At 44.5% G+C, this 16,202-nt stretch overlaps 1 protein-coding gene across 1 annotated transcript in view; it reads left to right on the top strand.

Moving 5' to 3' along the window:
- kctd6a (potassium channel tetramerization domain containing 6a) overlaps positions 1–3,016 on the top strand; it is a 36,278-nt gene extending 33,262 nt beyond the window's left edge. The window contains exons 5-6 of the mRNA XM_085457292.1: positions 2,056–2,214; positions 2,347–3,016. Coding sequence (XP_085313418.1) covers positions 2,056–2,214; positions 2,347–2,457 — 270 coding nt within the window. The 3' untranslated portion in view covers positions 2,458–3,016. The remainder of the gene's footprint in view (positions 1–2,055; positions 2,215–2,346) is intronic.
- Positions 3,017–16,202: the final 13,186 nt, after the last annotated feature.

Consider the following 16,202-nt stretch of genomic DNA (forward strand, 5'->3'; position numbering starts at 1 on the left):
CTGTCAGGGAAACAATATCTTTGATAAATTCAAGTCTGGTTACTAATGAAACCACAGCACTGAAACAGTATTATTAAAAAATTGCTAATGATATTCTTTTGAACCCAGATAAGTGTGAATATTCCATTTTAGTCCTCTAGGACTTATCTTCAGTTTTAGACACCACTGACAGATCTAGACAGATTAACAGCGGGTTTGGTATCTCTGGAACTGCTCTCAAATGGGTTTATACTCAGAGATGTTGAATAGAGAGTCGCATCTTCTCCGTTCATAAAAATGGACCAATTTTTTAAAAAAAAATCTTTTTAAGGGCAATGGTGTATCATAGTGTCTCGCAATTGTTCCTGAAAGTTAGCAACATACACTAGCTGGGGATGCACTTTTAAGAAAGTAAGAAGTTAAAAAACTAGACAGTAAGGTATTACCATGCAGCAATCACTTTCAGCTGTGGAGTAAGTCAGCTGTTAGTTGATTTTTTTTTCATAGAGTGTTATTAATCCCGAAGGAAATTCATACCGTGGTTATGTGATCGGCTGCTCCCACAGATGATCACTCTATAAAAACATGAATTTGAAGATGAATTAATTTGTAGATTTTGGACATATGACCAGTTGACAATAAGGCATCAAACACATAATATTAACCAGGAACAAAAAAAATGTATAATTTTATCCTAATGTTATGAAATTAGAAAAGCAACTTTTGCTGGTTGAATGAAATATAACATTACGACCTGTAGCTTTGTGGCCCGTTTAAACATATTTATCCACTGCTGTAATAAAATGATAAGTGCACAACAATAAGGTAAATGGCTAGCTGTTTTTGTGATTAAGATTCAAAGAGCATATTTGTGAATTTTTGTAACTTGTGTTTTTTTTTTGTGTGTGTGTGAATATTTCATGTTTAAACTGTTAAGTGAGAAATGTGTTTTCTAAACAAACCTCATGCTGGTCCACCAAATCATTCTGACGTCAGCTAACAGTACCGAGAGTCACATGACAATCGCATCCTTTCTTTTGAAAGTCTTAAATTCATTTGTCATTAAGATTATTTTCAGTCTGAGTTATTGTGGAATTACTGACAACACAATGAAGAAAATCTGACAGATAAACAAAAATTATAATAATTTAAAAATCTATATTCCATTAGTAATAACAAAAAATACTAAGTTGCGACTGGGGTTGGTTAGCATACAATGTTGAAAAATTAACAACAGCAGCTTTGACTGTGATACACAAACTTAAATACAGTACCTGATGGTAAATCACACACTTCTGGAATGTGGGTATAAATTTAGTCACTTGGAAGCAAATGGTTACAGAGGCTGACAGCCTTTAGGTGTGTTCTTTAAGGTTTTAATTACTAGGTGCCGATAAAAGCGACATAATTTGTGTTACTTCCACTGTATACCTACAAAAGAAGCCCAAACAGTATTTTGAATTATCGTGATAATTATTTTGAATTTTAAATCCTATTCTTCTATTTTATCTACCTAACAAAGAAAGAAGGACAAAAGACAAATTGTAGAAGAGAATTGGAGATGAATAATAACTACGTATGTCACGAAGGCAGGCACTGTAAGGTTTTCTGTTACCACTTTGTATAATTATATTATGTATACATTTTTACTTTGAAGTCTATATGAACAACATGTCGAGCCCGCATTCTGGGTCCCCACTGATCCCCACTATGATCGCTCTGATCATACTCAGTTAAAAGATCCATCAGAATTCTTATTAATAACTACATTGTCCTCATCTGTGCCCCCCATGTGAGGGGTACCTCAGGGCTCAATTCTTGATCCAGTTCTGTTTTCTTTATACATATTACCCTGGATCATCTACTAAACTGCTTCAAGGGCTTCTCCTATTGCTATGCTGACGATGCACAGCTGTACTTTTGTACATATGTAACAACCTCAACACCTTCTCCTACCTTGGTGAAAGCTTTATCGCTATTGATGAGTCAATATCTTCATATTTGCTCCAGAAAATCTCATAATTGGTGGAGATGGTGTTAAAGTTTAACCACTCACACAGTTCTCTCTTTCTCCAGATCCATGCAATGCTGGAGTCAATCTCCTGCAGTTTCACAAAATGGAACAAACACATGATGGACACCAGAGATTACCAGGTGTCCTTCACCTTCGGGCCATGTGACCACCAACAGGAGGTCAGCCTGCGTGTCCACCTCCTCGACTTCATCTCCAAATCTGTGAGTCCATTTTATTTTAGCTCACCGCTAGCATTGTGTGTAGAAATAAATTATCTTAAAAACCAAATATAGTCAATAATATAATTGGATTTAATGTGGTGCTATGACTTTGTGTCCATCTTCATGTTTCAGGGGTTTACGATACGCAACACACGTGTTCATCACATGAGCGAACGGGCTAATGAGAACACAGTGGAACATCACTGGACATTCTGCCGCCGAGCTCGCAAAGTCGATGAGTGATGGATGAAACAAAGGATTGATTTACATTACAGATATTTAATGTGCCATCAGGCACTGACAGAAACTTCTTTGTGTTTGTTGTTTTGTGAAAACATTGTATTTTTGTGTTTTTGAGTTAATCCACTCAAAGTTAAAGTACAAAGTGAGGCCACTGACATCATGAGAACTTCAACAAATACTACTACTGCTTTAAAACAAACACCCAATGGACAAACGTTTACAGACAGACTTCAAGCATGTGGAATCTGTCTGTGTTTGACCCTCAAGCACCTTTTGAGATGAGCTGGATCTATGAATGTCTGCTTATCACGTCACTTCCTCAGTGTTGGACTTCACTAATCTGGAGTAAACCAACAGATTGAAAATGATTATAGTTGATTGATTTTAATATTCATGGTTTTAAATGCAGGTGTTCAGTTATCAAATACCTTGAATGCTTCATCATATCTTTCAGTACATTGTGAGTGTTGGATACAGTTTTGGCACGTCAGTGGGGTCGAAAATTGGTTGTCTGCCAGTCATTGTTCACTACAAATAAAAAATTTTTTTTAAAAAAAGGTTAGTTTTGTGTTATTAAAATTGGTCAGAATTGGGTTTTAGGGGTGTTTTTTGTTTTTTTTTTTGGGGGGGGGGGGGGGGTCTAAACTTTGAATTTGAACAAAATGACACGTAAAAGAGTTTAAAATGACACAAGCCAATATTTTATCCACAACAGAACATAAATTCTATAACAAATGTTTAAACTGAGAAGTTTTACAATCTTATGCACAGAATTACCTCATTTCAAATTTGATGCTTGCTACTGGTCTCAAAATTGGGGCAGGGGCATGTTTACCATGGTGTAGCATCTCCTCTTCTATTCAAAACTTCTTGAAGACGTCTGGGCATAGAGGTTATAAGTCTGGAGATTTGGTGTTGGAATTCCCATTCTTGCCTGATATAGGTTTCCAGCTGCTGAAGAGTTTGTGGTTGTCTTTAACGTATTTTTCGTTTAATGATGTGCCATATTTTCTCTATAGGGAAACCTTTATATACTTTTCAGCATTCATAGTTCCTTCCAAAAAATGCAAGCTGCCCATACTGTATGCACTTATGTACCCCAATATCATCAGAGAATCTACCTTTTGAACTGAATGCTGGTAACATGCTGGAAGGTCTCCCTCTTTAACCCAGAGGACACGGTGCTGGTGATTAATTTAATTTTCTACTTAGTTCAAATTCTTTTTTTTTCTTTTTTTTTTTTAATATATCGTGCAACAGTGGTTGCCTCCAGGTGCTTTACAATAATACAAAGAGAACAGGAAAGACCACAGCAATCATATAAACAACCCTATGAGCAAGTGCTTTGGTACCATGCAAAGGAAAAACTCCCTTTTAACAGAAAGAAACCTCCAGCAGAACCAGGTTCAGGGAGGGGCACCCATCTCCCATGACTGGTTTGGGGTGAGGGGAGGAAGAAAGGACAAACACGTGATGTGGATGAGAGCCAGAGATTAATAACAACTAATGATTAAATGCAGAGAGGTATAAACACATTGTGAGTGAAAAAGGTGACTGAAGAAGAAACAGTCAGTGCAGCATAAGGGAGGATTAAAGGTCACCTGATCCAACCCTAAGTATATGCTTTATCAAAAACAAACATTTAAGCCTGATCTTAAAAGTAGGGAAGTAGGGTTGGACCTTAAAAGCAGGGGCCTTATTATTCAAGACCTCATATATGAGGAGCAGGATTTTAAAATCGATTTTGGATTTAATAGGGAGCCAATGAAGGGCAGCGAATACGGGGTGAGATGTGCGCTCTCTTTCTAGTCCTGGTCATTACTCTGGTTGCAGTATTTTAGATCAACTGAAGGCTTTTCAGGGAGTAATAGGACATCCTGATAATAATGAATTACAGTTTTCCAACCATGACGCACCAGAGGCCCCCATGCGCTAGGGGTGGGCCCCCAGGCATGCACCTACCCACAACCCTGGCGACACACCAACCAGGACCCAAGCCACCAAGGCCCAGCCAGAACCCCAGCCCGGAGGCGGAGCATCCCCAGAACCCCAAGTCACCAAACCCGTCCCGGACCCACGGCCGGTAACCTACGTCCGCCGACACAGACCCTCCCCCAGCCGCCAGAAAAATACCACCCAAGAGCGACCAGAGCCCCATCCAGGTCATGACCACAGCCCCCGGGTTGAACCCACCCAAAAAACTTGTCGCTAGGCAATCCCCAGACACTCTACGCCTTTACCCACCCCCCACATCAAGTATAATAACGAAGGTGGGACAAAAAGACAGAACAGATGTGGATGTTGCAGAGAGATCATTGTAATCTAAATATAAAGCCCACTGTTTTTTAAAATATTTAATAAAATCTTCATCTGTAAGCAATGATGTATCAAATCTCCAGTTTTTACTTGGCGGAATGATCTTCTTATGTATTAAAATTAAAGATACAGAAGCATGATTGCTGACAACTATAGGGTGTATTTCAGTGTCAGTGTGCTGTTGACTAGGAAATAATCCAGACAAGAGTATGAGTGATGGACATGTGAGGGAAAAAAAGTATATTCCTTACGGTTGAGTTGAAGGGAACGCCATGCTTTGCAAAATCCAAAATCACTCATGTCCTCTTTAATTATATTTGTGGACTGCAAATTATGCTGTCCTCCCCGCTGTCCTTCAGGGTGTTGGAGATGATTAAGCAGATGTGGTTAGTTATTTGTCAGTTATTTAGTATGTTTCGTATAACTGAAGCTTAAAAAAAAGGTTGGAGTCGAGGAACAGGGTACACCCTGGACGGGTCACCGGTCTATCACAGGGCTAACACAGAGAGACAGACAATATTATATGTTTGTCCTTGACATGTTAAACCACAATAAATAGCAATAGCATACACGTTGTGTGTGTATGCTTTACAGCCTCTTATAACCCCAGAGATTTTCCTGCACTTTGAAATCTTGTGTGATCTTGTGAATTTTGTCCAAGCAACTATCTACTCTTGCTAGATCTCAACAAGACATAGTGGAATGTGTTAAACCAGCGTTCTCCAACCTTTTTTGCGCCACAGACCGGTTTATGCCCGACAATATTTTCACGGACCGGCCTTTAAGGTGTCGCGGATAAATACAACAAAATAAAACTAGTACCGGTAATGAAAAAAAGAAGATTTATTCATAACACACATGAAAAGACCCAGGAAAACTGAGTTAACAATAAAAATGATAACAAAATAACGCTGAAAACCGATAAAACCCCTGAAAACCATACATTTCACACCTGAGCCTCAACTCTCGCGGCCCGGTAACAAACGACTCATGGACCGGTACCGGTCCGAGGCCCGGGGGTTGGGGACCGCTGTGTTAAACAACAGTGGTTTCTGGAAGTATTCCTGAGCCCATTTAGTAATGTCAGTGACACAATCATGTTGATGAGAGATGCAGTGTTGTCTGAGGGCCCGAAGACCATGGGCATCCAATAATAATCCTTGGCCTTGTGCCTTATGCACAGAGATAGCTCCAGTTTCTCTGAATTTTTTGATGATGATATGCACTGTAGATAATGAGAGTTGCAAAGCCTTTGCAATGTGACATTGAGGAACAGAGGAGACCTTCTAATACATCCCTTATATTGTTAATCATGTTACAGACCGAATACTGAGATCAGTTAAATGAATTACTTGTTAGATGTTATCCCAGGTAAGTATTTTTGAACTTTCTTGCCCTTTCAGCCCTTTTTTGTCCCCATGCCAACTTTTTTTGGGACCTGTAGCAGGCTTGAAATTTTAAATTAGCTCATTTAGTGGATAAGGTGTACAATTTCTCAGTTTAAACATGTTATGTTATTTATGTTCTGTTGTGAATAAAATATTGACTTGTGTAATTTGAAAGAACGACCCAACTTTTCTTGAAATCGGGTTATAGCTCATGCTATTGTGCCTTGTTTGTTTTATTAAAATGAAGATTATTTTATTATGGGGTTTGCCGGACATTTTTATTTTCTGTAGCTTCTAAAGTGAGCCATGGCAGAAAAATTTTAAGAACCACTGTTTTAAGCCAACATTCTTCTGATTGGTTGACCCTAATCAGCAGAAGATATAAATAGCAGGTTGGTGAAACTCTTGAGCTCGGTCACCTGTGATTCTATATAACAGAGCCAAGTGTAGATGAAGCTGTCTAAAACTCTGCATTTAAAGAAGTCCTAAGCCTGAATTTTCCCCCTCGTTCTATTGTAATGAGCTTGAAATAAAGTGACTTGACTTGTGTAGGTTTTGTGAAGACGTTTCACCCCTTATTTGAGAGCTTCTTCGAGTCTAAAACCAAATCGTAAAGAGTCCCAGGTATTTAAACGCCAGTGGGGTTATCCTTTAAGAGTTTCACTGACCCAATGTTGATCATGTGCCTCATCACAGGAAGTGTGAAACAAGGTTTAGGTCATTATCACCAGAGGTTTTTGGTGAAACCATTATGAGACATTGCCTCATGCAATCACGTAACCTACTGAGGTCAACTAACACAAGATGTGAGTGGGGGTTGAGGCGCCTGGGAAGGAATCTCAAAACTGTATTGTAGGCGGCAGACAGTCGGTGTCGTAAGCAACCCTCTCTGTTCAAAGGTCACAGCAACTATTTTTCCTGACCTATCATATGAGCACTTTGCACTGTCCCATCTCTAATCCATTGCTGACATCTCCTGGACCCTCTGAAATCTCCAATGAGATGATGCCGTGGTCAGTGATCCAGTTGACATAGTACTACGTTTCATCCTCGATCCTCCAGTACCTAGACTCCTAAGGAAGTTATGCCAAGTTACTTTTTATCGACTTTAGTTCTACTTTCATTACCAGCATTCCGGCAATGCTTCAAAACAAGCTCTCCCGGCTGAGTGTCTGTTCCCATCTGGACCTGGATCACTATATTCCTGTCTGACAGGTAACAGCTTGTGTCACTGGGCGCGGACTCTCCAGCTCCAGTCACACTGAAAGTGATGCAGCAACCACAAACAGTAAAAAGTGAATCACATTTCACAACTTCAAGCAACAATGGGTGAATAATGTCTGGTATCAGGCATTAGACTAGATCTGAAATTTTTCTCAACTTTCCGTATAGCTAGTCATTCACGAATGTCTCTACCTTGCTAAGAAGCGAAACAAATCCTTTTTCAGTGCTTTTCCAACTTTACTATTAGAACACACTAACTTGGGGGCGATGTCAATTTTGTGCTCTGACATCTGAGTTCCAAGGTAACTGGAATGCAGAAATAGTCAGGTGGTGGAAGGAAAATTTGGAGGATCTCCTTTAGAAGAACTATAGGTTATAGATAGAAGAGCCAGAGATTTTGGATGAGGGTGCAACTGGTCTTCAGTTTGATGCTGAGCAAATTGATGCAGGTACTCTTAAGAGCTTAAAAAAAAAAGACGCCTTGAGTTCTTTAAATCTTAAATCTTAGAGGCTTCTTTAGGTCTAAAAACAAAAGGTGGAAAGGTTGAAACCTCAAGATTTAGGTTTACTGGAAACTCACACACGCAGACTAGAACCTACTGTTTCCTCTAAAGCAGAGGGAGGAAAGGAATACAAACATTTAAAGAAAACTTAAAACCTGTGGTTATCCATCCGGGCCTTCATCAAATCAGCAAAGATGCACAGGAAAGAAGGTCAAACACCAACTAGAGAGAAACAGAAGGACAAACAGAACATTGTTATTCATTATGTCTCATGTTTGTCAAAGAAACTCCGGAGAATTTTCTCCAAGCATGACTAGGGTTGCCAACTCCCTGAAAAATAAATAAGGGACACCTCGTGGCCAGGGCCGGGCGACCCAGTTGTCTTCACCCTTCCCAGTGTGGTGAATTTTCTAGCTCTTTTTTTGTGTGTGAAATTATTTTTTTAACCATTTGACTTGAAGTTGATTTAAGTAGATGCATATTCTATTCTTTGTGATATGAACACATGGGAAACAAATGATCATTTAGCCATTTATTTTTAGCTCAAAATGACAACATTAACACAGTAAAACAGGTCTCTTTCTTAAACAGAAGCCTGTCATGCTTAACTTTTGAGAATATAAGTAAATCTTTCTTTAAAAGCACTCTGTCCTGCTTAACTTAAAATAATAGAAAACAATAGAAAGAAAAATATTCTTGTAACAGTGCACATTTAGTGCATTTAGTACAATTGGCTTCAGTTGAGGTATTATTTCAGCTTTTCTAATGCTAATCAGCTGCTCCTGTTTGTAAACCCGCTTGTTCCCATGATTACGCATCATAACTCATCATCATTATTCATCTATGTATTACTTTTATGTATTAGTCATCTATTTGTTGTAATCATCTATCCTTGCAGTTGTTTATTACACAAAATAAATTATATTATCACACTTCTGGCCACATAGCGCTGATATTCATTGCACATGCCCATATTAACTTTTTCCAGCCAGGTGTTTTCCTTTTCCCATTCTTCCCTTTCTCTGAGGGGAACAAATATTGCTGCTCTAGTGCTGGGCTCACACTGTGCGATTTTTGGCCCATTTTGAGCCGATTTTTGAGTGATCGGACCGATTTTGGCCTTCATCGTGCGTCGTGTAGTATACGTGGGGTAACGAGAAGTGATTAACACCTCACGACCAGCTCCCGATCATCAATCGCTCGTGAGGGTGTCACCACAGGCGCTCACACTGCTCACGCGCAAACGTAAACGTTGGTGAAAAAGACGTTGCAGCACGGCTGTGCAGCGTGTGATCTGGACACAAGCGATGGAGGCACAACTTGTAGAACTTTGGAAAGCTCATCCGAGCCTTTTCGATGTGGCATCACAAAATTATCACGACCACAACAACCGTGAAAATAGTTGGATTTACACTGCTGCTCAGTCACAGCTGCCCGATCAATGTTTTTCATTAGCAATTTAGCAAAGTTGATGGTAGTGGTGTGTCTGTGTGAGTGAAAGACAGAGAGAGCGAGCGACAGATTTTCTGTTATAACCTTCATGTATTTTCTCCGCAAGCGACCTTTCCTCGACCAATGAGATGAGCGGTAATCTGAATTGTCATACTCGAATTGTCATAAGTGTGCTGTCAGCTCATTGGTCACAAAGCAGGAGAGGGGCTGGGAATTATGTTTTCAAACAAAGTGTTAATTCCATAAACATTTATAGACTACTTTTGATTCTCACTGTATTACGGGACAAAGTGCGTCCCTTATTAGCTCAATACGGGACGTGTACTTTTGTTTCGAAATACGGGACGATTCCGTATTTTAAGGGACGGTTGGCAACCCTAAGCATGACATACCAGTGCACTCAGCTACACTTTCCCAAAACTCACAGACACAAACTAAAAAACATGGTGTATGCTGTGCAGCACATCAAGGAGTGTTACCTTGACAGTTTGCCTGGAAATATCACCAACTGTGCTAATGGGTTTTAAACTCACAAACTTGTAAATAAATATGTTAAACCGTTCCAGGTGTTGCAGGAATTGCTGTCTTGTGTGTGACTGGGTGCAGTAAGGAGTGTATGTAATGTGTGTGTGAGCATGCGCGTGAAGGAAACGCGGGGAGCGAAAGAGGAAAAAGAGAGTGAGAGAGTGTGTCATGGGTAGAGGGCGACCGGGAGCAGCGTTCTAACGGGCTACAGGCTATGCAGTGTGTTTCCAAAGTGTGCAGTACTGTTATTAAAGCCTCATCTCTTCAGTACTCTCCGGTGCCTCGGCTGATTTCTGTCTGCCTCACTACTCCACAAAAGTGAAGGGAGTTAACCCCGAAGGAGGACAAACTTCGGCCCTGGAGGAAGCATCTCCCCTCGTGTCTCCCGACCACGGTCAGGGGACTGACGGCGAGGAATGGTTAACACTGGCGACCACGAAGGGACCCTCTCACGTTGTTAAAGAAGTGGTGAGCACAGAGAAAAACCGACAGGCTAAAGCGGCTAACGATAAAGCCGAGTGACTGTAATTACAAGTGTATTAGCCGTAGCTAAGCTAACTCGCGATGGCCGCTGCTCGCCATTCTCGTGAAAAGTACGGACTTGAGACCAATTACTCCAACCCGTTCATATCGCTGACCAGTGTCTCCGAGGGTGCCGCGAGCATTAGGGAAGCTAACAGAGACAGAGCTGTGACTAAATGTGAACATATGAACCCATTCCTGTGTGCCGAAAGTTGTGCTAACACACACGCTAATGGAGAGTGTGTATTCGCGCCGCCCGATGGTCCTGCCCGGCCGCAGTTTTCCCGCACGAATCCCTTCGTTGATGCTGAATGCCGCAGCTACGGCCGTGAGAGAAACACAGGCAGCAGCATGAACTATTATCCAGCTCCTACTCCCCAAATGAAAATCCACTATCCAGACTCAAACCCATTTTCCTCCGCTCACATGGACAGTTTTGTACACAGCACACCGGCTCAGTTTAACGCAATGTTAAATACACCCATGCAATGTATGCCTTCCAGTAGCCTTAATGAAGCCATTAGCTATGGGGAAATCACTGCACAGCATAAACCCCGCTCGAAACCAGGCAAGACCCGCTGTGTGCCCCGTCAGCCCCTATCTGACAGTGAAGAGGACGGTGACACTAGAGAGAGAGTCCCCACCCTACGTCCGGGCCAATATGACGGCACCACACCGTGGAAGGAATTTCTGCACAGGTTTGAGAGCTGCGCTGAAGCCAACTATTGGTCAGAAAAAACAATGACAACTCAGCTTAAATTCTGCCTAGTTGGAGCAGCAGGGGCCATTATCCACAGAAATCCCCGCTCATCCAAATGGGATTACCGCCGCCTGGTGGACGAACTGGAAACTGCATATGGCCCTTCTTCTGACCATGCAGCTGCTGTTGCTGTAGAACTGAGGCAGCGAGTGCGTAAACCTGGTGAGGCCCTTCATGTTTTCAGAGATGACATTTATGGGAAAGTGGCTGTTGCATATGGTAATAGAGCAGAGATTGAACAAGACTCTATAGCTGTTGAAGTTTTCACCAATGGGCTGGGTGATGCAGAAATAGTACAGAAGTTGCTAGAGAGGCACCCAGCCACACTTGCCTGCGCATACGAAATAGCCCACCGACACGAAACCACTAAAAGGGCTGCATCTTATGTAACCAGTGCCATGCAGCAAGGAGCCCGTAACGCAGCTGAACGCCGGCCCCGAGCTGCCGTCGTCAGAGAAAAAGACAGAGATGAGACTGTTGCTGAGCATGCACCTGCAGCTAGCCCCTCACCGAATCGTTTTTTCCCACACACACCCTCGACAACACCGAACAATCACAGAAATTTTAAAAGGAGTGGGGTTCGCTGCCATAACTGTCAAGGTTGGGGCCATGTCCAAAAGCAGTGCCCTTCCCCTCACAAAACCACCAAGGCCTTAACATTGAACAGTAGCCCTTGGGACAGCCCAAAACCCACTGTGCTCCACCTTAAGTGCCAAAGCCAAGAAATGAGTATCCCCATGCGCCTCTACGAAGTGGAGGTATGTGCTGTTTTGGACAGTGGAGCCCGGAGGAGCGTGCTGCCGCTGCCCTACTACAACTCCATCCACCCAGACGTGAGACCACCACTACAGCCCTCAGTTGTTGAGACCTTGCTTGGTGTGGGACCTGGGGACGTGCCGGTGCTAGGTGAAGCCCAGATACCTGTCAATATCAACAATCGACAGGTGGATGTTGATTTCTTGGTGGCAGATATAGCAGGAAATGAGGTGCTGCTTGGGCATCCCTTCCTCACTCAAGCTGAAGCACGTCTTGATTTTGGCAAACGCCGCATCATCCTTTTCGGTGAAGAGGTGCTCTACTACCAAACCGAAGCCAGTACAAAGTCACACGCAGTGAGAATAGCTAGAACTGTGGTGGTGGAACCGGGGCAAGAGTATATGGTGAAAGGCAACGTGCATCCTGGTGCAGCAGCTCGAGGTGACATGATGCTTAGTCCCACCAAAGGTTTTGTTGAGAAGCACAAAGTACTTATCGCCAGAGTCCTAGTCAACGCACAGCCTTCTAAAGCTGTCCCACTTCGCCTTTTTAACCTTGGCAATAAAGCAGTAACAATTAAGGCGGGATCCATTGCCGGGCTCCTCCAGCCAGCTGAGGCCGTGGAACCCTCCATGGTCTCCCCAGCTGCAGACTCTCTGACCAGCCCTCCTGTGGTTCCTCTGCACCTGCAGGAGCTCTATGCCCAGAGCTCCACAGACCTCAATGACTATGAACAGCTCCAACTGAAACGCTTGCTTTGCACTTATGGACATGTGTTTTCTACAGGGCCTGCTGACCTGGGCCGAACCAGCCTTGTGCAGCATGACATCATAACCCGTCCTGGTTCCCCAGTCAAACAAAATCCACGAAGAATGGCAGGGGAAAAGCAGCAAAATGCTGATCAGCAGATCTACGACAGTCTACAGAGCGGTCTCGCCCAACGCAGCTGCAGCAGCTGGGCCTCGCCCATCGTTATGGTGCGTAAGAAAGATGGGACATACCGTCTCTGCATTGACTACAGGGCTCTCAACGACCGCACCATAACAGACGCCTACCCGCTGCCCCGCATCCAGGACACGCTGGACACACTCTCAACTGCCAGATGGTTCAGCACATTAGACCTCGCATCTGGCTACTGGCAGGTTGAGCTGACGCCTAGAGCACGCAGGGCCGCCGCTTTCTGCACTAGGACAGGCCTCTTTGAGTGGAACGTCATGCCATTTGGACTATGCAATGCCCCGGCAACGTTCCAGCGGCTGATGGACCGCGTCCTGGCTGGCATGCAGTGGGAGACCTGCCTGGTCTACTTGGACGACATCATCGTGCTGGCTAAGGACGTGTCAGGGATGCTGCAACGGCTTGGCCAGGTATTCTATAGACTTCAACAAGCTAACTTGAAACTGAAACCTGCCAAATGCTGCCTCTTTCGCCGCGAAGTTGCTTATCTTGGCCATGTGGTATCCGAGCATGGTGTGGCTACCGACCCCAGCAAAGTTCAAAAGGTTCAGATGTGGCCCACACCTACGTCCATCCAGGAGGTCAGACGCTTCATCGGCCTGGCCTCATATTACCGCCGGTTTGTGAAAGATTTTGCCTCTATAGCCGAACCCCTGCACAACCTGACCAAGAAGAATGCACATTTTCAGTGGCATGCTGAGCACCAAGCAGCTTTCGACAAGCTGAAGTGTCGACTCACCTCTGCCCCTGTTCTTGGCTATCCACTTGACCATGGAGAAATGACACTAGACACTGATGCCAGCGACACTGGCATCGGCGCGGTGCTGTCACAGATGCAACAGGGCGTGGAACGTGTGCTGGCATATGGCAGTCGTAAGCTATCAAGAACTGAACAAAACTACTGCACCACACGACGTGAACTACTAGCCGTCGTGGATTTCACGTCCCACTTTCGCCAGTATCTCCTTGGACGGCCTTTCAAAGTGCGCACAGACCACAGCAGTCTACGGTGGCTAACAAAAATGAAAGAGCCAGAGGGACAATTAGCTCGATGGCTCGAGAAGCTTGCCGAGTACAACTTTGAGATCATCCACCGTCCAGGTCGAGTGCACACCAATGCTGATAGCCTCTCCAGAAGACCCTGTCGCCAGTCTTGTCCATGCAGAGTGCAGGACCCCCCCAAGCATCTCGGGGGGACCAGTCATCAGGCAGTTCAATGCGAGTTGGACTCTGACACCAGCTCCCTGTTGCTGAGTCCGGTGAGGGTGGAGGGACAACCGGCTACTACAGCGGTGTGTCTAGTGGGGGTAAGTCATAACACCACCACACCAGAAACAAAGACTTTAGACCAAACTGCTCTTACAAAGTCAGACATTTTATGTCAAAACACTTCTATCAACACAGACATCTCAGAACAGACAATTCACACTAGAACAGACATATCACACCAGAACATGTCCACTAATACACACACTGTAAAGCTGACTGAGAAAGTATATGTGGCTAAAACCCTTGATACTGCTTCTCTGTTTCATGGTTGGACCATGGGGGAGCTGAGCCAAGCCCAGGACGCTGATGCAGACATTGCACCCATACGCGCCTGGATGGAGGCCAGCAGTGAGCGCCCCCCATGGACTATTGTTTCACCATGCAGCCCAGCAACTAAGACATACTGGGCTCAATGGAAACGGCTCTACTTCAGAGATGGAGTTCTGGTCCGTCGCTTCTACTGCCTTGACGAGACCCAGTTCTATCCCCAAATCGTACTGCCACGTAAGCTACAACCAGAAGTGATGGGCCAGATGCACGAAGGGCCAGTGGGTGGACATTTTGGTGTCGAGAGGACTGTGGCCAGACTACGAACCCGATTCTATTGGTATCACATGAGGGAAGACGTCGCTCTTTGGTGCCGTACTTGTACCAGCTGTGCATCCAGGGCCCGACCCCAGAAGACACCGCAAGCTCCGATGGGAACTGTCCGGGTAGGAGCCCCAATGGAGCGCGTTGCGCTGGACATTATGGGACCACTGAATGAGACAGAGCGCAGAAACCGATATGTGCTTGTGATACAAGACTACTTTACAAAGTGGACTGAAGCCTTTCCTATCCCAGATGAACGGGCTGCAACCGTTGCCGAGGTCGTTGCGTCTGAGTGGGTGTGCCGCTACGGGATACCTCAAGCACTACACAGTGATCAGGGACGCAATTTTGAATCTGATGTGTTCCAAGGGGTGTGCAGTTTGTTTGGCATAGATAAGACTCATACAACGCCATTCCGACCCCAGTCAGATGGCCAGGTTGAACGTTTCAATGCCACTCTCCAGAAGATCCTGGCCTCCACAGCAGAGCGTTGTCATTGGGACTGGGACCTGATGATCCCGTACGCTGTTATGGCCTACAGGGCGACCAAACACAGTGCTACAGGTTTCACCCCGAACTTCATGATGTTTGGCCGAGAACTGAGTGAGCCAGTGGACCTTGTCGCAGGTCTACCTCCTGATCCAGGCAACCAACCCTCAGTTCCAGAGTATGTGCAGCAAATGCGTGAGCGGCTGGAGCTGGCCCACCTCATCGCCAGGGAAGCCCTGGGTGAGTCAGTCAAGCGCGCAAAAAGGCAATATGACAAGAACTGTTGCCACACACAGTATAAGACTGGAGATCCTGTGTGGTATCTCATCAAAGGAACACGTCACGTCAAGAACAAGGTCAGAAAGTTCCTCCCATCGTATGAAGGACCATTCTTTGTCCTGGGACAATTGGATGACCTAGTTTATCGGATCCAGAAGAACCCAAGGTCTAAAGTGAAAGTTGTCCACCATGACCAGCTAAAGCATTATCGCTGCCGCGAGCCACTGGACAATACCTGGGTCCTTGATCAGGCTCATCAGTGGTCCCCTACAGAGGTCCCACCACCAGCTTTAGAAGATGACCCAGCAGACCGTGATCTGGGTCTGCACAGTCTGTTCTCTACTGCAACTGGCAATGGCCCCAGCTCCTCTCAGCCTTCTGTCTCAGTTGCAGCTGATCCCGCTCTGGTTGTGGTTGTCCCATCGTCCCCTCCCCATGTAGACCATGAGAATGGTGGGGGTGTGGTGGGTGAGCCAGACCACCCGGGCCAGCAGTTTCAGCGACCAACTCGTCGGCGCAGAGCTCCAGACCGGTATGGAGTGTGGATCACTTAACTTGGTTTACCTACCATGGACAGTTCCAAGTAGGACTGAAGATTCGGTTCAAGTTTAAATCGTTTCAGCCTCCTATACTGTTAGCTACAATGGTTTAAAAGAGTTATATTTTTTTTTTCATTGTTCCAGTGTTTACATTTTTTTTTAAAAAGTATCTGAA

Source organism: Copadichromis virginalis, linkage group LG5 (assembly GCF_057382275.1).
Source record: "Copadichromis virginalis isolate Kocher_CV1m ecotype Utaka linkage group LG5, C_Virginalis_male_GT1.1, whole genome shotgun sequence".
NCBI classification, from domain to species: Eukaryota; Metazoa; Chordata; class Actinopteri; order Cichliformes; family Cichlidae; genus Copadichromis; species Copadichromis virginalis.